Consider the following 24,139-nt stretch of genomic DNA (forward strand, 5'->3'; position numbering starts at 1 on the left):
TCTCATCAGTATTGTGTTTCCTGAGCTTGACTTTAGCATTGTTTTTCCGATTGATGGCTGCTTTAATTTCGGTAGAAATAGTAATTTTAGGTTTGAAATAGTATATTTATCGATATGTAGTTTATTACATACATTTTTTATAAGATACCTATTACTAAATCAAAATATTCAACGAGAAAGAAATAATCACATAGATTTCATCTGAAATATAATCATATAGCTACGAAAATAAATTATAAATGTCTAAAAGTTTTACTAAATGAAAGCATCGTCAAGGGATTCACAAAATTCATGTACCTATAAAGAATAGTAGAAATAACACTTCTTTTCAAGCATCTCCGTTTCTTTGGCAAAAGTGCCCTATTACATAGATGGATTTACACCCGAGTAGAATCATCTCAGCGGAATTGAATGCTGAGCAATATACACTAAATTAAATAGATTAAAAGAAAAAGGATTTTCACTTTGATGTCAATTAATGAGAATCCATGATGTATCGTTCTAATGTTACCACTTATAAATATGGGTAATAATCATATAAATTCAATAATTATAACTAACATTAGTGTATTTTTTAAGAATATTTAATTTAGAAGAAATATTACTGTTATAAATATGTTATAATTTTATATGAAAGTATGTTGTAACTTTAATGTAATTGACAAATATGTCAATTAAGTTAAATACAATAGTATTTAAGCGTATATACCAATATTTTCTAATATCATTCATCATCATTATTTACACATTCAATCTACTTCTAATCCCAAAGCATACTCGTAACATGAAAATATTTCCAGGATACAACAGTTTAATATAAAAAAACCCGGAGATAAGCGGCTACCAAAAATAATTTAAATTTTCAGAACAAAGCAGTCAAAGAATCTTGACGACGGTGGGTTCGGATCAAACGTCAGCGTATCGGAAACGTACGCAACGAAAGCGTTTGTCCGGATATTGCTTGCCTTATATTTGACGTAAGCCCACCCACGTACCTACTAAAAAAGGCCGAAAATCTCCCGAATTCTGCCCAAATACAACCAACCACTTGTAACAACTCAAATCACTTCGTCTGGTTACCAACATGATATCTGAACTAAATAGTAGATGTTATTAAATTTAAACGCATTGAATTATTTGCTGTTGAATTCAACATACCAACTGTGGAGAAGCAGGTGGAGGTAGTTCACAAAATAATAATTTTTGCATTACCATCGAGACATATAAAATCCGTCTCCCCATGACCACACTGTGATATCCTAAACATCGAGATTTATCATATAATGAGGATATAGTAGCTTAAATCTATTAAAAAATCCTTAATTTTAAAAGATATTGTGTGTAAGGGTGTATGTGTGCGTAATACTTTAATAGCATAAGGGCGTAACCTTTTAAGAGTCGAGAATGATCACAGTGAAAAAGTAGCATGCTACTATGTTTCGTGCGCGGTGCGGTTTTCCTCACCTTTCCTAGTCCAATTCCCATTCAATTCAGTCCTTCCTTGCAATTGACAATCTTTTCTTTATCCCTTACCTCTTAAACCGGGCCGCGCATTCAGAGATGCACTCTGCGACTGTTCATGGGCGATGGTGTTCGATTACTATCAGGTAAACCACCAACTATAACATAAAAAATGCATTTAGCATACAATTTCTTTTATTTATTGTTGTAATATGTATACACGAGTAAAGTATCACCTAATTTCAAAATTCTTCTTTGATGAAAGGATGATCCTTGTGTTCTCGGCCTCTGTAAATTGATTAATATGATTAACAACTAAAGCTTAAATAAGTGTAATATGGAAATAAAAATACCTTCTATACCAGTGTTAGAGTTTCTTATATAGAATAAAAAATATACCCGTGATTCGTGGTATTGTAAATTTTAATAAAAACCTTAAAAACCTTTGATTTACCCCCAATTGAATCTTTTACTGTAAAAAACTATTACAAGATTCGGATCGGAATTGGAGCCCAGATTTTTTATACATCATTTAAAATAATTAAAAGACATTAATAATTTTGTTCTGCAGTTTGCTTTGCCTGCCAACAAAGTTAAAATCCATTTTTATTTATTTTAAGTAAACATGGGCTATGTTTGATCTGATCGTAGGTCATAAACGTTTATATTCCAAATTTCATCCAAAACATGCGTTGTGGTTTAGTTATGAAAACATAACAGATAGACAAAAAACATACTTTTGAATTTATGACATCAGTTTGAATAGGTATATTGTCAATAAAATGGGCTATTAAGCCCAATGGACGCCTCCTTGGTACAGTGGTAAACGCGTGAGCGTAGAACCGAGGGGCCCTGCGTTCGATTCCCGGTGGGGACAATAAAAAAGAAATGTCTCGGTCTGGCAGGACACAGAAGGCTGATCACCTACTTGTCCATAAAGAAAATCGATCAGTGAAACAGATGTATATCATCTGCCCCATACCCCAGTAGGGGACACGGGACTTCACTTTTATTAAGCCCAATGAGCTGAAGATGAATTTTAGTTCATAAAATATATATTAAACTTATCGTGGCTAGAAAGCAATCAAGCGAACTTGAAATTAAACAAAGAAACTTACCTTAGGGCAATGATCAAACAATACAATATCACTAACAAGTAATTAATCTTGTTCTCGATATCGACATTCACCGATCAAACAACAAACGATAGCAACCACAAAACAAATTACTTACTCGGCTTGGGGTATAAGACGACCGTTACAATCGAGACTGCTAATCACGTCAATATCCTCCTTTGATAATTTGAAGTCCCACACATTGAAGTTATCAGCAATACGCGTTTTGTTCACTGATTTTGGTATGACAATGATACCGCAATCGATGGCGTATCTAAAAGAATTTTCAACTGAATTTACTTATCAAGGAATTTGTTTCGGTTAGGCTTTTTTTTCTACTTTATTTAAGATTTGTGTTTATGGCATTATATTATTATTTTGTATTTGCATGAAATCAGTAACTGTAATTCCTAGTGAATAGCAGGTTTTTGCTCAATACCTTGTACAGTATTAAACAAATTTATTTGTTTGCTTATTCTAGATTTTTTTTCATACTCCTTACAAATTCTAAAAAGCTTTTACTAAAGTAATACACAAAATTATTCAGTATTAATTGTAAGTACTTTTCGTCTGTAAATCTCTGAAGATTCGAATTGTAGTTGCCATATTTTAGACTTTGTTATAAGATATCCATCTAACTGCCTGGCAACTATCCCATTTAATTCACTAACAATCACTCAACTATGCCACAACTCACAAGTATTCCCTTCATTAATCTAAAACCCACAAAATCGTTTACATTTTAGTTTAACTGAAATAATATTCGTACTTGCCTAATTAAAATTTGAGCCGGTGTTTTCTTTAACTTTTCGGCAACTAATTTCACTTTTGGATCGTCCAACAGGGTTGGGTCGCCCGGCTTCGCCCAAGGGCGATCTGGACTGCCAAGTGGACTGTATGCTGTTAATATTATTCTCCTTTCTTGGCAAAATTCAAGAAGTTTCCTTTGGCTTAGGTATGGGTGACATTCTACCTGATGAATGTAACGTAAATACGTTATAGCCACTTAACAAGAACTGTTATATCTATACTTAAAATTATGTATTTTTAAATGAATCTGTTTCCTCGCTTTCTATCTATAATGTGATAAACCCCTCATAATAACATAATCATGTTTTTACACACATACATTACATTTTACATGATAGTCGCGATTATTTGTCAAACTTGGTTCTCAATTAACAAGGAAAATCATTCTAACCCAAACATCATAAAAATAAAAGGAAGCCAACGGAAGCCGGAACAAACAATTTTAAAAGCTTTTCGTTAAAAACGTATTTCAATATAACATGATGTATAAATACTTGGTTCGTAACAGGCTTAATTTTAGCAATCTGCAAAACACGATCGATCTGTTTTGAATTGAAGTTGCTGAGACCGATGCTCCTCGTTAAACCTTGTTCGACAAGATTTTCCATTGCTTTCCATGTATCTGTATAATCTACATCGGAATAGATTACTTTGCCATTGGCATCTGAAGGAAATGGATCATCGCCTTCCTGTAATATGATTAGGTATAGAAAATTTTAATACACTCTTGCAATCGATATTAAATCAGATAGTATAACTATATATTAAATTAAATTTGAATAATTAAAAATCGAGAGAATAGATATTAGATACCTTGTAAGCCATGGGCCAATGAATTAGGTATAAGTCCAGATATTGCAATCCGAGACTTGATAAAGACACTCTTATAGCTGGTTCTACTAAATCCGGACGATGATACGTATTCCATAATTTCGAAGTGATAAACAAATTTTCCCTGAAAAAAGAGCAGAAAAACTTGATATTCAAAAAAAATCCACAAATTACTAACTGTTGATATATAACCACCGCCTTGGTGTACAGCGATTTTCATGATCTGATTCATGACTGATCACAGTGTAACAAATACTTGATGCATTCGTCCCATACCCCACAAGGGCACACGGGAATTCGCATATTTAGGTACTTCATCGATATTCTTTATCGAGTCTCAACTGAGGGACGAACCCGTTATGTACATTCTGATTTAAACGTTAAGGTATTTACATAATTAAACACGTGTCCATTAAACCAAGGCAACGTTTCACTAAGTAGCTTACCTATACACATATTGTAAATAATAATATAGAATAAGTTTTTAGATATACCTTTTGACGACACCACTTCTTATCTTGTCTTGGATTGCTTGTCCAACCTCTCTCTCGTTTCCATAAAGGTACGCACAATCTATATGACGATAACCCACATCAATCGCAGAACTGACTGCATCATATACTTCGCCAGGTTTCGACTAACAGGAAATGTTAAATTGATTTTATAAATGTATATTTTTTAAGACATATACATAGCATATTTTTTTAAAACGTTTACAAACAACAACCACTATGAGTGATTTTATAGTAAAGGAATATGTTACTGTCCACTCGAGGTCGGTATTTAGCCAGCTACATTTTAGCCGCTCAAGTTTTTTTTTCGCCTCAATATGTACTTATATCTAACTCTGTATCAGAATCAAAATTAGTTGTAATTATAACATACTAGCTGTGACCCGCGGTTGAAACCGCGTAAGTCCGTATCCCGTAGGAATATCGGTATAAAAAGTGCCTATGTGTTATTTCAGTTGTCCAGCTATCTACGAAGCAAAATAGTATTATTATTCACCAATAGATGTCAGGAAAAAAAAACACGAATAAAAAACGAATATGATATTTTCTAAAAAAAATTCCTAGCTAAATCGATTTATCGCCCCCGAAACCCCCTATATACTAAATTTCATGAAAATCGTTGGAGCCGATTCCGAGAATCCAATTATATATATATATATATATACACAAGATTGCTCGTTTAAAGGTATAAGATAAGATAATTGAAATATACAATTTTTATTTAAAACCATAATTTATATTCTTATTTGAAATTCATGATGCCGAGGTATTTTGAGATCATTTGAAGACATTTTTACATTAAGCTACTTTTTACCGTAACTTGGATAATGAGTGCGAGGCTACAGTGTAATGCACAAATCACAATATACACGTACTTACCTTCCACGTGCCCAAACCAAGAATAGGACAAGAGAGTCCGTTGTTAAATTTAACAGACAAAACTTTTTTGGACATTCTGCTAAATGAAAACTACTAAACTAAACGAAATAAACAAATTTTATTACCGTAACTTAACTTCATATCAATTTTATACTATATTATCAATGTTTATTTTTACAAAGACCTTGACTGTGTTGATACAATAAAATTTTACGATTCCTATTGTAATGTAAACATGTATAAGACATTTTTTTGTGTTAACATAAAGCGGGTAATCGCCAAACCTGGCGTTACGCCTGATGGTAAGCTACCACCAATGTCCATATCATATATGGAGAAGTACCGATAAGTAGAGTCTCTGCAAATGCAATAAGGAAAAAATATTGACGACTAGAGGAAGAGTGAGAAAAAGGAAATGGGCCTCCCCCCTCATCACATGAGACAGAGTAGCATTTGCATGCTGCATGCATATTTGAGCTATTCTTTTGTGGGGTGGTGTAAGTAACGCCATCTAGGGAAATAGAAGAGCAACAAGCAAAGCAATACTGAACGTAAATAGTACCAAACAAACATCATATTTTCTTAATATATTTAAACATGCGTTACATATTTATAGTACATATGGTATAGAGACAAGACTGTCTTAGAATTTGTTCACTCCTGACACTTATAACCCTTGAATAACTGGTTTCAGTTAGTTGTCAGGACCAAAAGCATATTATTTGATATTTTCTTGTAAAAAAAAGCATGAGATTTAATTGTTTGGGATATTTGCCTTATGTTCAAAACAAATATCTTAACTTTGTGCTGATATGTACAGTGTGTAACCATAGTCCTCTGTCGTTTGTCTTATGATTTTTTTTTTCTCTATTTGCACAGCAATAAAATAGGATGATGCAGAAAATGTTTCCTATTTCCAAGATCAAACAGTTAAAAAAGACATAAATTATGTCTTTTTATATTTCAGACCCCATATAAATAATACAATTTTTTTTGGGATATTCATCTGAATAATTTAATCAAATGATTAGTCTCCTTACTCCCAAAATATAAAAAAGCACTTCTTTCTATGATTTACTTTATTAATTATTATATTAAATAATTCATATTATTTACATGTTTATCAATACAATCTGGAATTGCATTTAAGGTGTAGGTATGGCATATATTGACACTTTTTAGATTTATAAAACAAAATCAAATAAATCAGTTTTACATTTTTATTTAAACAAAATAAATACAGTCACTAATTTTCTATCTTAACCAAAGTTTATACTATTAACTAAGGACATCCCATTTGTTACATCATTTTCTCTGAAGATCCTTCAGCCAGTAACTCTTTCTCTGCGGCAGCTTTTGATGCTTCTATCTGAGGTTTCATATATCTAAAATATCTATAGAAATGTTCACCCAGGATTACTGAACCATATATAGTTAATCCGACGCAGCAAAGCACAAAACCCCTGTGTAGTTTATCATATAAAGCGGTGCGTGGATATTTCTTCATGATTTTCTGTAAATAACAATGGGCTTGGAATAAAAAGTATAACTCTTGTATCCAATATAGTAATTAATTTAAAAAAACTATACTACCTCGTTTAATTTCACTTAAACTTAACCTAACTGTTTATTTTTATTAATTTATAGATCTCACGTCAATATTCACAAAACTTATAACAAATTGACAAATGACAATTGACATAGTGTCACTTTTCACTAAGACATGTCATTTTACACTGGACATAGGCGCAATTAAATATAGATTATGGTACCTTCTTTGATTTCATAGCTCATTGAACAACATATTTGATGCTGTTTTTTCTTAAATGTATATTAACCTGTTTATGCTGTGCTTGGGTGAAAAAAAACAATTATGTTTATTTGTAAAGTGTAAAAATATTCATTAAAATATATTAAACGTCGTTTAAAGTAACTTTTTATTTACCTAAATTATTAAAGTACATTAATTTACTAATCAAAGAGTAAATTAATATATTACCAATACTGAAATGGCAATACTATGAATAAACGTCACTGCTAATTTTTTTTAATCTATAGTACGTACTACATCAATGATTTGTCAAAATTCAAATGTCATTTGAATAGATTTTATTCAATAGGTTAGGTATTTTTTGAACATTAAGAAGTACACAAAAAAATAATAATTATTTAAACACTTAATTTTATGATTGTAATTTTTTGACTGTACTATGTATTGCAGATTTCTAAATTCAACTTGTAGTGTACAAAGATTTAATTACTCGTTTTTACTTAATCTAAAAAGATATTCTGTAATTCCTCCCTGTCCCATCAATACTATAGAAAAAAAAGAAACAAAAAAAACAAATTTAGATTCAAATACAATAGCACTTTTAGAAAGACTATCACTGGTAAAATGCGATACAATTGAAGGTGTTACTGTGTTAGAAGATTCAATAGAATTCGCAAATAAGATTCTCCATATAAATACAGACAACATTGACCCTCTGTATACTGTATTGGAAGAAGAGTAAGTATATACCTATAACTTATAGGATATAGTATAGATATAGACTATAAGTCTTTGTAGTTCCAACTTTACATGGTCGACTTTATATGTTGAACAATAATTTTATGTATAGAGTATTTCATTTTGCAGGCATTTAAGTTTACGTAATGATGTTATTACTCAAGGTAACTGTCAAGAGGATATTCTAAAGAATGCTGTTATAAAGGAAGATGATTACTTTGTTGCCCCACCAGGAAACATACCATTACATGAAATTGAACAAAATGATACTAAAGTTGTTTTAAACAAAAATGAGCGCTCAAATGAAACAAGTATTTAATTTAAGAACATTCTTCTCATTTATAAAAAAGATAGATAATAAACATTTATACAAAATAGAACCCTCAAGTAAAAACATTTTACACAACATTCATATAAGCTGGTTAAATTCCATACATTCAAAGTCACAGTCAAATTTTCCAGTATATTTAAAAAAAGAAAAAGACCATGCTGGTGTAAAGAACACTTTATGCTATGGGTTTATTGAGAAAACATTTGATTTATATCCTGAAATGATAGTTTTTTATGAAGACGAGTGTAATATTAAGAATGAATCAGTATTGAAGCTAATGCTAACTGTACCAAAACAAGACATAATGCAGTACTTCTTTCAGTGGCAAAGATATAGAAAGTATTGGTGGAGTTCAGTAAGTTGTTTGCATATTTTGCAGTATTCTGATGACCTTATAATTTACCTCTCTTGATCATATTAATTGTTTTCAGACTACCACCACTCCAAGTTTATTTGCAGTGAAGGATATGACACATGGACCCTCTACTATAGACACTCAGATAGTTGCAAAGTTCCATGATAATGAAATTATTGTTGAAAATGTATCAATAAGCACAGTTAAAAATGTACGTATTTTAAGCATTTATCTTTTAGAGTTCAATTGCCAACTGTTTTTATAGTTGATGGGCACTAAAAGCAGTGATGGCTCAGTGGTGAGAACCTCGGACTTAAAATTGATAAGTCAGAGTTCAAAACCAGGTGAGTGTGCAGGAAATAAATTTATTTTACAATTTCTCTGAGCATGTAGATAACATCACTTCTACTCAAATGGTGAAAGAAAAAACAAAGTGAGGAAACTGGCATGTCCAAGAATCAAAAGTTGACATGTGACATCTGCTAACCTGCACTTGGCCAGCGTGATGGATTATGGTATGAACCCCCATAGGAGGCCTGTGTCCCAACAATGGGAACATATATGGGCTGATGATGATGGAACTACAAAAAGTTAAAGTATCATCAGAGACAAATTGTTAATTATAGCACTGTCATTTAAATCAGTATCCAAAAATAGTGATCAAGTAATGTCTTATTTCATTGTGTTGAAAGAAAAAACATGGGCAACATGGAGTCTTTTAGTTTAATGAATGTCTAATTGTTTCTAGCTTTCGGAACACACTGCAATTCTAACATGTAGCATGTCTTTAGAAACAGCTCTATGTACTCTATTGCTGGATGGAGTGTTAAATAAAACAACAAATGGCTATTTGCGGCTTCACAATAAAATGGCTCCATATAAAATTTCCTTTGCATTAAACTGTCAAGGTAATAATGATGAAATGCTTGTTAAAATACATAAAAATAAAAATTTTACATAAGTAGAATAAAAGCATGTTAAAGAAATAGATTTTAATTTACGATATTATTAACAGACCTTCCCAATAATGGGGGGAAGATTATTTTACAATAGCAAAGTTTTTTTTCTAGTGTGCATGTCTCTGTTTAATTGTAAGCTTTATAATGTTTAATGAAATAGGTAACTTCTGAATGACTAACTGATTACATCTTACCTGATATATGTTTGGTAAATTTTAGATTCAAATAATCAACAAATACTGGAACAATTGGCAACTCTCATTTACAGCAAACTCAATGCAAGACACATATCAACATTGTTATCTAATTTCTCACTACCACTGCAAGCTCAGGTAACTTATTAGTATTATAATGAATTTTTTTTATTAAGTTATTAGTTATAGTGCATTCTATGTGATATAATTTAAATTTGGAATAATTCTTATGAATTGAAGATGGTTCAGTTTTTTTAAATAATTATAATATAAGGGTCATTATTAACTTGCTATATGTTTGTTAATTGGTCTGGCTTACTTCTTCAAAACACAATTTTTAATTAAAAATTAATGGTGATACTGTAGTTGGCCTCAATGAAAAATATTGCTATTGCTGCACATGCAATAAGGTCTTAAAAAGGATTTGTATGAGAAATTTTGAAAGAATAGAAAAAAATCCTGCCTTGTGATCAAATTTTTTCTATTCTTTCAAAATTTCTCATTTATAAAGCATTTCAATGCTATAAAACTAAAAATCAAGAATTTGTATATCACATTATTTTTCTCATTGTCTCCTCTGCTAATATTGTTCTTTTATTTCAGATAGAAGAAAATCTCGAAAGGGGTGTCACATATACAGCAATTTTAAGTGATGACTCTCTTAAAAATGGCATTTTTCAATTGCTTAACAGCAGTACTATGTTGAAGGTATGATATGAGGAATTAAAATATAGAGTTGCTATTGAACCTATACAAGTTTTTGTTTTTTAATTAAATAATTAGAAGTATTTTCTTATCATGTAACATTTTTTATTGATTTAAAATGCAAATATGTTACGGACAACATTTTTTTTGCAATCGCGAGTTCTTACTCGTAATCTTTTATCATCTAACGGCGACCAATCCACCTTAGAGTAGTTATACGTATTAACTGTAACTTGACTGTGCATAAACGAAATTAGCTATGCACTATAAAGTCGATTATGGTATGATACCTACTTAACAGAAGTTAATCGCATCCATTACATTAATTAATTAAAGTATAGTTGGCAACGGTTTTTTTAATATTTATACATATCAATTACTTGTTTATGTAAACGATTTCCCGCATAAACTACAATCTGACTACGACGGATCACCGTGGTCCGTGATGACAGGAGTGCACACGAGAGCCGAGTGGTTAACACTCCTTACTACATCACACGGCCCTCTAAGGATAGTCAAAATATAATATACTATATAATATAATTACTAGCTTACCCGTGCGACTCCTACCACATAAACAAGAATGATGAAAATTTTTTGATAAGGAACCTAATGAGGAGGAACCTAATGATAATACCTCCTCAAAGAAACCCATTCGTAAAATTTTGTGTTATGCTACAAAAACAGCCTTGAATATAAGGTAATTTATTTGGATAGGGATTAATACTAAGGTACAAATTATAATGGGCTAGGCTTCGACCGACATTTTAATAAACATTTTATAATAAAACAATAATAGCTTATGATAGTATTTGTATGTCGTCAATTGTGCATTGTGAACCGTGCGTTAAATTGTCATATTTCTATATGACAGTTTAACGCACGCACGTTTTATGTTTATTCCTTTTGATAATAAAAAATCGGTTCAGTATTTCTTTTTTTTATTATAACCCTGCAATAATAAATATGAAAGATTCTTTTATAAGCATTCCGTGTGGTCGTGGTTAAATTTGATCTAGTTCAGAAAAATTGAAAGTGGTTTAGTTTTTTGTTAGAAATAATTACGTATTATGTACTGTAGGTATTGAAAAATTATTATTTATTGAAATAATTAATAATTTGAAATTAATAAATTGAAATTTTAAATTAAAAAAAATGCACTTATCCGATGACGCCACTTTATATTAACGGGAACTAGCTGTGACCCGCGGTTGAAACCGCGTAAGTCCGTATCCCGTAGGAATATCGGTATAAAAAGTGCCTATATGTTATTTCAGTAGTCCAGCTATCTACGAAGCAAAATAGTATTATTATTCACCAATAGATGTCAGGAAAAAAAACACGAATAAAACACGAATATGACATTTTCTAAAAAAAATTCCTATCTAGATCGATTTATCGCCCCCTAAACCCCCTATACACTAAATTTCATGAAAATCGTTGGAGCCGATTCCGAGATTCCAATTATATATATATATATATATATATATATATATATATATATATATATATATATATATATATATATATATATATACAAGAATTGCTCGTTTAAAGGTATAAGATAGATAAGGTACATATAGTGAATATTCCATCTTTCGATTATCAAATTTGAACTAAAAATGTAAACGACATACTCTTATTTATTAACCTTATCAGTTGAATTGGAAGTAGGAACAATTGACATAGTTGATAACAGTTCATTGATTATATGTAAATAAGTTCATAACATTAAAAATATATTTTAATACTATTAGTTGACCATAAGCTGATTTTTTTTGTTACAGGAACAAGTTCATTTATCGGACTTTGAAGACTATGCATCTTTAATTTGTAGTAAATAGTTTTATGCAGAAGTATTTAACATTTGTAAATAAAAAGTATTAAACCTAATTTTGTGTTATTACTACAATGACATCTTTTATTATTAAATTCTAAATTTTAATGCTCAGACACCTGAATAATAGAAATATAAAATTATCCAATTGACAAATTCAAACTGTTTTTGTTGTCAGGTCTAAGTATAATTAGGAATAAAACTATGTTCACTTCCAAATTTTATTCACAAATACTTATTGCACGATTACATTAAAATCTTATTGGCTAAATAAAAAAGTAATTTATGGGTGGTAAACAGCTGTTTAGAGTTCCATGTTCAAACATAGTTTATATTATATGCCAGAATCACATAAAAAATTATCTTAAATCTGTTTGCATCAGTTTAATTTGGAAGATTATACTCACCATTATGTTATCTATACTTATTCTAGTTAATATTTACAACCACAAATTGGTTGTAAGATGCCTACATTGGCTTAATCAGAATTTAAGAAGAATGTTATGAAATATTAATGTTATAAAATGTCATTCTAGTTACATTTCACATTTGAAACACACATTTAAATAGATCAAGTCATATCAATCCATCTGTAATACTAATTTGGTTTGATTCAAGATCAACATGGTATAATTTGTATAGAAAATGAAGACAGAGCAAACATTGGTTATTAGTAATGAAGTTTTAAATAAAGGAAGTGTGTTAATTAAAATATATTATTTTTGTATAACAACTGCTAGAGGTATGCGTTCGATTCATCACTATTTGTGGTTAGAGTTTTAAATACAAACTGCTTCATGTAAAACTAGATCTTAGGTAATATTGACTTATTTAAATATCTCATCAGACATATTTTCGTCTATTCTTATTGAACCTTTAAACTATTTTATGCAGGCAGTTGTAATTTCTTTCCTTTCAAAACTGAAAACAAGAAACACATTGCATTAGAAGATATGGACAAATTTTATATAAATAGTTAATATTAACTTAAATAACTTAAATATTTAAATGGAATTGATTGGTTACCTTTTGTTATGTAAAGGTAGAAGAAATCACAGTACAAGACAGTTTGCACAACACCGGCCACAATTGCAATCAACTCGTAATGATCCTCAACAATATAGCGGTAAATCTGAAATACAAATTTACACATTAGATATAAGATAAGATGAAATTTATCATACAATGATTTATGATAAATTACTCATACCCAATTTAGTAGATATAATCCTCGATAGGAACCCAGTGCAAACAAATAGTGGGATGTAATACTTTCTGCTTCTCCAGTCTTGGATACCAAAAACAATTGCGGTAAAATAGCTACCGATTCCAAGTAGATAGAAAATGTCCATAGCACCTGCAACATAATTATGATAGTACATCCAGATAAACATAAAAAAAATCAACATCAACATTCTTTTATACTGTCTCATTACATCAACATAACAATCATCAATATTACTCACCTCTAAGAATGTGAATTCACGGTTTATCAGCAATGCAAGTATCACACATGGTACTAGTAAAAATTCAATCCTAAACGTGTCGTGATTGTGATCATAGGTGGCTTTAAACTTAACATACATCAAGTACACGGTAGCATACGAAGCCACGATAAACACCACCTTCATTATTGTGTTATAAGCGGACACGTACGTTGTAAGTAAATCCAAATATCGTGCAGTATACACGATTGAAAAAAGTATTTGGGATTTTCCCGATATACCTGAAACAGAGATTATAATGAAACATAATGCAATCAAATTTCAATGTCTGTATGCCGGTTTAGTGTTTTACCTGCACATGATCGCGTTTTCCATATTTTAAGCAATAAGATAATGATAGCTAAAAGGTGGGACAAGTCTGCAAGTAAACGGAATATGTTCATGATTTATTGTTTTTCAAACTATCTTATAATTAGACGCCGCGTAAACTAAAACTCAACAACCTCATTCAAGCAAAAATGACGTGGCTGACTGACAGTCAATGCAAACAGTGTTACCAACTTGCCACGTACTTATTAATTTATTCTTAATGCAAGACTGAGACGTATATTAAACATAGTGAAATCTCAAACACGGCTTTAAGAATAAAATACTTAATGAGGGTTGTAATACAATGCATATACAATAACAATCATTTATTGTACTTCCACATTATTTTTTCCCCAAAATATTGAATCATAGATTATACACTTATATACTGTATTGAATACTCTTTGATTATTCACACTCCTTTCACACTGTTCACTCACGTTCAGCTGTTTTTGACAATTACTCTACTCAATTTTTTTCAGTCGGGTCCACAGTCAAATTTCAAATGTCAATCAACAGCCTAACCTAATTTAAAAAATGAAAGTTAAATTGTTTAGGCTCTTAAATTAATTATTATCAAGTATTTCTCTAATACTTTTTAAAATGGTACATATTTTAAGAATCGTAAATAATGTGCACAAATCATTTGTAAGAAACAAAACTCCATCAAAAAGGTCAAAATAAAAACATTACATCAAATATGTATGCTGTGCTATTTCTTGTTTATTCTATACTATTGAAATTACATTTACTTTTGCAGTTGTATGAGTCGAAAGTATACATCTCAATCTTCAAGTTTACCAATTGAAATTAGAAGGATTAGAAATTTTAGTATAGTTGCTCATGTAGATCATGGCAAAAGTACTTTAGCAGATCGCTTCTTAGAACTAACAGGAGCAATCAAGCCCGGTAAAGAAAATGCGCAAGTTTTAGATCAGCTACAGGTACCAAAACATTTTATAGAATATAAGTTTTATTTAATATGGTTTATTATTTTTACTAAATAAATGTAATTGATTTTTTAATACAGGTCGAGAAAGAAAGAGGAATTACAGTAAAAGCTGTAACAGCTTCATTGAATTATACATATGAAAATGAATCATATTTATTAAATCTTATTGATACTCCAGGTCATGTAGACTTTTCAAATGAAGTAAGTGAAAGGGGTTGTATATTCATCATATTATCAAACTTATTGAAAATGATATAAGTATGTTGTATCAAATAGAATCAGGTTATATTTTATTTGTTTTATAATTTTTTTACAGGTGGTACGCAGTGTTACTGCTTGTCAAGGAGTTATATTTTTGGTTGATGCAAATGAAGGCATACAAGCTCAAACTGTGGCAGTACATTCCCTTGCCAAAAAGAACAATTTAACTATCATACCAACACTGAATAAAGTAGATTTGCCAAGAGCAAATCCAGAGAAGGTTAAAGCACAACTCAAATCTGTTTTCAAAATTAATTCTGATGCAGTGCTAAGTATTTCGGCTAAAAAAGGATGGGGTGTGCAAGAGCTACTAGAAGCGATAATAACCAGAATACCACCTCCAAATGTTACTTTAAATGATCATTTTAGAGCTCATATAATCGACACCTGGCATGACAAGTATAGAGGTGTTCTGTGTTTAGCTTATATTCATTCAGGAACTCTTAAAATGGGACAGACTGTTAAGTGGAGATCAGATGTAAAACAACACACTGTGAAATATCTAGCACTTCTCCGGCCTAGTGAAGAGAATATAAGTGAAGCTATTGCTGGACAAGTAGTCATGGTAGGTAAGTCATATAGCAATCATGATGAGAATGGCACAGATATAATTCAATATTAACAACCCACGACATTTTAGATATAGATAAAAAAAAAATCAGTTGATATTCATCATCAGCGGATCAAAATTCATGTATGGGCTTCACAGCAGTTAATCTAAATCATTTAATTGTTTTTTCACTTACTGTGCACAAAGATTTCTAAAGTCATACCATTTCTTCCTTTCATTGATTTTGCTATACAAAGATGTCATATATATGTATTCTAATGCAGGTCTTGGTCCCAAAGGCGGAGGTAGTGTGGGAGACATGTTATATGCACTCGAAGCAGATCATAACCAAGAGCCTTCTTCAGTAACAGCTGTGAAGCATATGGTCTACGCTGGAATATTTCCTGCTGATCAATCTCAACATCCTCAACTTAGCGATTCTATCAAAAAGTTGGCTCTTAATGACTCGGCTGTCAGCATAAGCGTAGATTCTAGGTTAATTTCTAATTGTGTATGATAATTTATCTTCTAATTGTGAATGAAAATTAAAAACCTTATTATTGCTATTTTAGAATAATGGTTGAATTATTCTAAAGAAATATGTAAAATTATTTTTTTTCATAGCCCAGCTCTGGGTCAGGGATGGCGTGTGGGATTCTTAGGACTGCTACACCTTGATGTGTTTACCCAGCGACTGTTGCAAGAATATAAAGCAGAAGCTATACTGACAGCTCCCTCTGTCCCTTATAAAGTAAAGTAAGTAATGAAAAACCAATAAGTATATTACTACCTGCGCCCCGCGATTTCACCCGCATAAGTCCGTATCCCATAGGAACATCGGGATAAAAAGTTGCCTATATGTTATTCCAGTTGTCCAGCTATCTATGTACCAAATTCCATTGCAATCGGTTCATTCAGTAGTTTTTGTGTGAAAGAGCAACAAACACACACACATCCTTACAAACTTTCGCATTTATAATATAAGTAGGATAGGATAGTAGGATTTGAAACTCTGTGTTTAATCTTTCACATCGAAACAATAAAATTGATCGGCATTTGGTTTATTTCAATACAATTGATAAAAATTCGTATTATTACAATAAACATAAGTTTCAGAAGCCCGAAATGAAATGACTAAAGATTGTTATATATTTAATTATTTAAGGGTAAAAGGCGCAAAAGTTATTAAGCAGTATAGAGGTGAAGAAGTTATTGTAACGAATCCACTGCAACTTCCTGATGTAAAAAATATAGCCGAATATTACGAACCATTCGTTATAGGTATGTATCCTAATTATGTTATTTTTTATGTCATTTCATTTTTATTTCTAATCAACTTAGCTGTTGGTTTTTTTTCATTGCCCTATCCCCAAAACGTATTTCTATTTTATAAAATAAAAATAACACAATTTTTTTATTTGCAGGTACAATAATAACACCAGTTGAATATCTAGGTGCAGTTAATACCTTGTGCATAGATCGTCGAGGCTCCCCTCTTCCCTCTAGCTCCGTGGACGACACTATGACTATGTTACAATACATTTTACCTCTTTCTGAAGTAGTTATGGACTTCCACGACACCCTTAAGAGTATCACTTCTGGTTTTGCAAGCTTTGATTATCAAGATTATGGATTTCATCCTAGCCCTTTAGTGAGAGTAAGATATTTATTGTATATATGTATAAATAAAATATTTTGTTTTTTTTTTATAAACTTGCATAATATCAAACTTTCTATTTGTGTGTCAAAAAAACTAGTCAAAAAAAGCAAAAATTATAAATTTAATGGGCTTACTCTAGATAAAAAAATAAATAAATTCAACCTAATATGCATGATTAATTTATGGGATGTTCTACTGCTGAATTTGTATGTAGTTGTAGTTAATGTTCGAAGTTTGTCTTCAAAATAATCCGAAATGTATAAAATGTCAAAAATTTATTATCATATTTTTTACACTATATTCGAAACAAAGAAATCCTCATTAACAACTTATTTCTAGATGGATATTCTTATCAATGGAGTATTAGTAGATGAGTTATCTTCGATAGTACACTCCAGTCGTCTTGAATATAACGCTAGAAAACTAACTTCAAAATTAAAGGAAATGATCCCGCGTCAAATGGTGCAGGTAAGGAAATGTGATGTAATAAAAAATGATAATATTAGCTATTTAGTAATTGTATATTCAAAATTCACATAATAAAATAAAATTGTGTCAAAGAAAATTATTGTCATTCCATTCTAATAATATACAGGATATTAGGTTAATTACCTAATTAAAACTTATTTTTAGGTAGCAATACAAGCGGTAGTAGGTGGCAAAGTTTTGTCGAGAGAAACTCTCAAAGCCTACAGAAAGGATGTTACAGCAAAATTGGTGTGTATTAATTTTTTTAGTAATTTAAATTTAAGTACCTGAAGACTACTGAATGTATAAATTATATAAATTTAATTTCAGTATGGTGGTGATGTGACACGAAGAAAGAAATTATTAAAACAACAATCCGAAGGGAAGAAAAAAATGCGAAGTGTTGCCAATATAAAAATTCCAAGAAATACCTTTATAGATGTGTTGAAAAAATAATAATAAGTTTAATTTATTTTCATATTAATAATAAACTACTAGTAAATAAGCATAAGTCTCATCTTTCAAATAAATCCTGTTGTTGACACCTTAAAGAAATATTTAAAAAATCTATTTTGAAACATAGTCACATTAGACATTGTATAAATTATGCTTTGTATTGTTAACACTTCATGACTTTTTCTGCTTTTTGTATTTCCAAAGGAACATCACTCAGTTCAGTAGGTCCACTTTTATTCACTTTTCTATTTAAATTTAATTCAATTACGAAAAACTACAACCGGTTTCGGAACATCATCGTCAGGCTACACATTATGGATCAAAACCAACAATGGTTGGTTTGTTGGTCTTATCTGTGTCACTGATATTAGAAAGCTGCAACTTCACTGAGTGACATACGCTATATATTATGTACCACGAACGAAGCTGGTGCGAACAGCTACTTTGTTTATAATAATAAAACACCAATACTTACATCGTCAATTTATTTTTAAAAATTGATTACAATGACTTCATGGATAAGCACAAAATATAATAATATATTTCACTAAATATTAACTTAAAATGACATCTAACAGTAATGTAATTTAGCAATCATAATATCATTTATATACCACAGAAACACAAAACATTGGCATAACAAGACATACCTGAAAAAATTTATATGAAAAATACAATTGACTGTTTATGGATCTCTGGGACGCTAAAATTATTTAAATATATTGTATAAGCATTAATTAGGCATTTTAAGAGTTTTATAAGCTAACAATATTGATACTATTATTTAGTGTAGTGATAGTTAATCTTACCAATTTCATAGTATAATTACTTGCAACAATAGCAACATACAAATTATTTTAACAACACATCAATTTCAAAAGGACATAAAAATCATTTTTAATATTTTTAACGTTGGCATATTACAATCTTTTACTATACAACTCAGTTTTACTGATATAAACATTTAATAATATTTTATGAAATGTATTATTCATGGATAAATTCTTTCATCTTTATAATAATATAACAATGTTATAAACATACAAATGATATACTAATTCTACATCTATTCGTGCAACATATTGAGTTTATAATATATTACGACAACTATTTGTATGAAAACACAATAATGAATTCAGCTCCCTTCGGCCGCCATCGCAACAAAAATTACAAGTAAACTTGTGAAACAATTTTGGTCATAAAAATGTTGTTATTCTTATATGGGATAAAAGGTCCGCAATTGGCATCCATAATAATGAGGTACCCAATATCTGAACAAGAAGTACCCAACCAATTCACAATAGATGATCCTAATAAACTAAATAATATAAATTATGTAACTATCAAAAATTCATCAATGTCATTTGAAAATATATAGAAATTAATATATACAAAAATAATACATGTGACAGCCTCTTTGTATATTAGGTACATACTCAATTTTTTTTTCTGATTATAGGTACATAATGTTGGCCGAAGGAGTATCATAGTAAAAAGTATCTCATTTTAACATGAACATAGTTTGATTTAAATATTTTTGAGATCTTTCAATTTCAGGCTTTCTTATACTTTATTTGGTATTTCCTATAGAATAACGAATTATTTTTCAACATCATGGGATTGGAGAGACAATAAATATTGTGATTTACTTTTTACATCAAAAATGTTAATTTCAATGAGGATCATTGATCAAGATTATTTTTTAATGATTTGTTCAAAATCCAGACCAAATTATTATTGATTCAAATAGGAATAATGTAGATGGGTAATGATAATGATAATAATGTTTCTTGTGCTACACAGCAAGTGCAAGAATGGTGGACATTCTAAAGTGAAATGATCTAAAAAAGCAACAATAATTTTTATGATAATGTAGCAGTCTCTAATTTGCTTATCATATAAAACATTATTTTAGAACAAAATTTTATAGTACCCCAGTTAGGTCACAAAATAAAAATTAGCATTGACACAACTAATTTCAAGTCGTATATATATTAATTCTTAACCAAAACATTTATCACATTTCTCTATCTATCTTCTGATGTTTCTAGGAATTGAGCGTAAACATCCCTTGTACATTCACCTTTTTCATTGAATTTATATTTGTAGTATGATCCATCAGCACAAATAACTGCAATGAAAAGCCAATATGAAAGACTTCTGAGTACCCTGATATATCTATATAGATATATCTATTAAAAATGCGATGTAACTCTGTGTGTCTGTCTCTCCTATGAGCCTAAACCGATTGTTATGAAATTCGTCACGCAGACAGCAGTAATTTGAAATTGGAGAAAAGATGTAGGATAATTTTCCTGGATATCTGATGAGAATGTAACAATGATTACTATCTATCTTTTCCTTTAAATATGCAAGCAGTGTAAATAAATATGTACACAAATAAAAACCATTGAAATAATATGTATTTGTTAATGTATTTTTTAGTGCATATAATAATTAACTATTATTTAAGTAAAGACAGATCATACCTATGATGGAACTCTTGTCAACTCCAAAAGCACAGATACATGGGGGTCCATTTGGTATTGTAAATTTGCAGAAACTCCAGTTACTTGAAAAATATTTTGGCAGGAGATAAACTGTCGCCAAATTAGACTGCTTGTTAAGTTTTTCTTCATCAAGACTGAACACATGAACTGTGCCATGATCTGATGCCACACACAAGTTTGTGCTTGTGTGGTTGAAGTTTATACAGTATATAGTTGCCTGTAAATAAACACATAAAGATTTAATACTATTACTATCATAAACACAAGCTTGTGTGGGTGGATGGATATTTAAAATCCTTCATGCAATATTGTCTGATCCAATAAGTTTTATGCATTAAAAGATTTGATAAAAAGTGAAGTCCCATGTTCCATAGTGGGGTATGGGGCAGACGATATACATCTGTTTCACTGATCTATTTTCTTTATAGACAAGTAGGTGATCAGCCTTCTGTGTCCTGCCAGACCGAGACATTTTTTTTGTGCGTCCCCACCGGGAATCGAACCCAGGACCCTCGGTTTTACGCTCACCCTTTAACCACTGTACCAAGGAGGCGGTCAAAAAAAGATTTGATGACTTTGATTATCACATGCATTCTTATTTGCAGATGACATAAATATCCTTTGTTGTAATAATTCAATTTAATTTAATAATAGAAATTGTTGTATATTTACTCTATTATTGAAAGATTTCATAATTTTAAATCTTATACCTTTAAACGAGCAATTCTTGTATATATATATGTATATATATATATATAATTGGAATCTCGGAATCGGCTCCAACGATTTTCATGAAATTTGGTATACAGGGGGTTTCGGGGGCGATAAATCGATCTAGCTAGAGAAATTTTTTTTAGAAAATGTCATATTCGTATTTTATTCGTGTTTTTTTTTTCCTGACATCTTTTGGTGAATAATAATACTATTTTGCTTCGTAGATAGCTGGACAACTGAAATAATGTCATATTCGTGTTTTATTCGTGTTTTTTTTTTCCTGACATCTATTGGTGAATAATAATACTATTTTGCTTCGTAGATAGCTGGACAACTGAAATAACACATAGGCATTTTTATACCGATATTCCTACGGGATACGGTTACGCAGCACGCTTACGCGGTTTCAACCGCGGGTCACAGCTAGTTTATTTTAATATAACATTATGATTGTTTTTGTGAATGCTTGTGTTTTCAACCCAAGTGATCAGAAGTACCACTTATAACATAACCTTATTTATATTTTTCACCTGATTAGCTCCCCTCCTCAATTCTGCCAGTTTTTGTCCAGTAGCAGTATCAAACACCCTTATGAGAGTTCCTTTAGTTGAAGCGGTTGCAAGTCTTGTTCCCCCCACATTTAAGGCTAAGCAACTCAAGGGAGCCTCGTGTGCCACTATGAGATGCCCTTCTGGAGCCGTACTGGTTCCAGCATGACTGCTTAATTCAACCAACTGGAAGATGTTATCAATATTTAAGTTACCACAACACTAGTCAACTATCGGTATATTTAATTATTGTGAAAATTTTAATGAATATAGAATATAAAGTATGTCTATGATATAATGAGTTTTATATATAGTTTTAAATTATTAAAAGATCCTACAGTTTGGTTTACATAATGTTTGTATTCAACATCTTTATAATATACTGCTTGTCTCAACTCTCATCAAGGATATCAAGATTCCTGTTTTATCCCAAGGTATAAATGGGATAGAATAAATCCTATCACCCAAGTCAGCTCATACCCTGTCTGTATATTAAATTTCATCAAAATCCATTCAGTAATATCAGGGTGATTTGCGGACAAATATCCAAACAAACAAACTTTCACATTTATATTATAGTGTGAAGTGTGATTCCTTTTAACTGCTTGTGCATCTGAGATTTTCACTCTTTTTTCAGGTAGTTAAAAGTACCATACTGAATTACATGGATAAAACTTAATTGCCAACATAATTTCATAAAAACGGGAAAATAACATGTTTACCTGTACATGTCCTGTTTTACGACTAGGATATGCTAACAAAGCATTATTGCTGTTTGGACAAACCACACATAGACCTCTCAAGTTTTGACATGTTTCAAATATATGTAGCAACTGGGGTTGTGCAGTAAATGTATACACTTTAATTAAATTTTCTGAAATAAAGAATATATTACAAATAAGTATACAGAAAAATGTTAATAATAACAAATGAAAAAGAGCTTACCCAAAACAACAACAATCCGATCTCTTCTTAATTTCACAGCTTTAACTGGGCTGTTAAAATCTAATGCAATAGCAGAATCTTTCTTCAAATCATCCCATATTATTACCCTATTCGGGGGATATACAGGTGTTTTACCTCCACCTACTAAGGCCATATAATTACATCTAAATAGCATTTCTACGTAAGAAAGACCTCCCTCGGCAAAATTTTGACGTTCTTTTTCCTTCAGTGGATCGCTATTAAACACTCGAAATCCATTCTCCGTTCCGCAAGCAAAACAACCTGAAGTCATTGCGACATTATGATTATTGTAAGTTTCTAACAACACAAAAAATCTTTAACAGTTAACAAAGCATTACCTTGGTCTTGATTAAATCCAACGTACAACAAGCCATTTGAAAAACTATTCTCTTCGGATAAATTCATATTTGTAGCTCCATAAAAGATATAAGTACGTGTAAATAATACATAAATAGACAAATAAATAAATAGATAATAATTTTGACTTTGCGGTAACTTGACAAAATACCTCAACTGGATCTGTCGGCTGTCATTTGTCAATGCTAAAGTCGTGTCATTTCGTTATCACAGATGCCATAAATAATACGACAGACGACAGGAAACCTTAATCGTATTTAACATAAATTTCGTGAACACATAGACTTATTACTATATAAACTGCGTATAATATAACAATGATTGATTGATCATTAAAGAAGAAATGCAATATTAGTAGAATACATTTATTATAGTTACACATTTA

At 30.7% G+C, this 24,139-nt stretch overlaps 5 protein-coding genes across 7 annotated transcripts; 2 read left to right on the forward strand and 3 right to left on the reverse strand.

Annotated features, from left to right (window-relative positions):
- Positions 1 to 1,703: 1,703 nt before the first annotated feature.
- LOC119832373 (aldo-keto reductase family 1 member B1-like) lies at positions 1,704 to 5,683 on the reverse strand. The gene is made up of 7 exons (XM_038356042.1): positions 5,609 to 5,683; positions 4,712 to 4,854; positions 4,200 to 4,341; positions 3,881 to 4,075; positions 3,350 to 3,549; positions 2,695 to 2,850; positions 1,704 to 1,749 (listed from the first exon to the last, which is right to left on the reverse strand). The coding sequence occupies exons 1-7, from the start codon at positions 5,681 to 5,683 to the stop codon at positions 1,704 to 1,706; spliced, it is 957 nt and encodes a 318-aa protein (XP_038211970.1).
- A 2,302-nt stretch (positions 5,684 to 7,985) lies between these two features.
- On the forward strand, positions 7,986 to 12,554 carry LOC119832185 (DNA polymerase subunit gamma-2, mitochondrial). Of its 3 annotated transcripts, XM_038355808.1 has the most exons (8): positions 7,986 to 8,117; positions 8,230 to 8,428; positions 8,771 to 8,803; positions 8,880 to 9,014; positions 9,552 to 9,711; positions 9,982 to 10,094; positions 10,560 to 10,664; positions 12,449 to 12,554. In XM_038355808.1, the coding sequence occupies exons 2-8, from the start codon at positions 8,408 to 8,410 to the stop codon at positions 12,503 to 12,505; spliced, it is 624 nt and encodes a 207-aa protein (XP_038211736.1). In that variant the 5' UTR covers positions 7,986 to 8,117; positions 8,230 to 8,407; the 3' UTR covers positions 12,506 to 12,554. The 3 variants fall into 3 exon arrangements, 2 of the variants coding, with proteins under 2 accessions (XP_038211736.1, XP_038211735.1); XR_005287916.1 differs by having other exon boundaries at positions 8,230 to 8,803; positions 10,564 to 10,664; XM_038355807.1 differs by having other exon boundaries at positions 8,230 to 8,803.
- A 363-nt stretch (positions 12,555 to 12,917) lies between these two features.
- LOC119832187 (ER lumen protein-retaining receptor) lies at positions 12,918 to 14,480 on the reverse strand. Its single transcript, XM_038355809.1, has 5 exons — positions 14,296 to 14,480; positions 13,965 to 14,224; positions 13,709 to 13,855; positions 13,525 to 13,630; positions 12,918 to 13,419 (listed from the first exon to the last, which is right to left on the reverse strand). The coding sequence occupies exons 1-5, from the start codon at positions 14,384 to 14,386 to the stop codon at positions 13,385 to 13,387; spliced, it is 639 nt and encodes a 212-aa protein (XP_038211737.1). The 5' UTR covers positions 14,387 to 14,480; the 3' UTR covers positions 12,918 to 13,384.
- Positions 14,481 to 14,789: 309 nt separating this feature from the next.
- Positions 14,790 to 18,712, forward strand: LOC119832556 (translation factor GUF1 homolog, mitochondrial). The gene is made up of 11 exons (XM_038356219.1): positions 14,790 to 14,986; positions 15,073 to 15,256; positions 15,343 to 15,465; positions 15,581 to 16,094; positions 16,360 to 16,570; positions 16,700 to 16,831; positions 17,241 to 17,356; positions 17,500 to 17,732; positions 18,075 to 18,203; positions 18,369 to 18,452; positions 18,534 to 18,712. Exons 1-11 carry the CDS (start codon positions 14,916 to 14,918, stop codon positions 18,657 to 18,659), a joined length of 1,923 nt encoding a protein of 640 aa, XP_038212147.1. The 5' UTR covers positions 14,790 to 14,915; the 3' UTR covers positions 18,660 to 18,712.
- Positions 18,713 to 20,072: 1,360 nt separating this feature from the next.
- Positions 20,073 to 23,926, reverse strand: LOC119832557 (WD repeat domain phosphoinositide-interacting protein 3). Its single transcript, XM_038356220.1, has 6 exons — positions 23,736 to 23,926; positions 23,377 to 23,658; positions 23,154 to 23,305; positions 22,414 to 22,617; positions 21,149 to 21,386; positions 20,073 to 20,790 (listed from the first exon to the last, which is right to left on the reverse strand). The coding sequence occupies exons 1-6, from the start codon at positions 23,800 to 23,802 to the stop codon at positions 20,687 to 20,689; spliced, it is 1,047 nt and encodes a 348-aa protein (XP_038212148.1). The 5' UTR covers positions 23,803 to 23,926; the 3' UTR covers positions 20,073 to 20,686.
- Between the last annotated feature and the right edge of the window lie 213 nt (positions 23,927 to 24,139).

This window comes from Zerene cesonia, chromosome 15 (genome assembly GCF_012273895.1).
Source record: "Zerene cesonia ecotype Mississippi chromosome 15, Zerene_cesonia_1.1, whole genome shotgun sequence".
Taxonomy (NCBI): Eukaryota; Metazoa; Arthropoda; class Insecta; order Lepidoptera; family Pieridae; genus Zerene; species Zerene cesonia.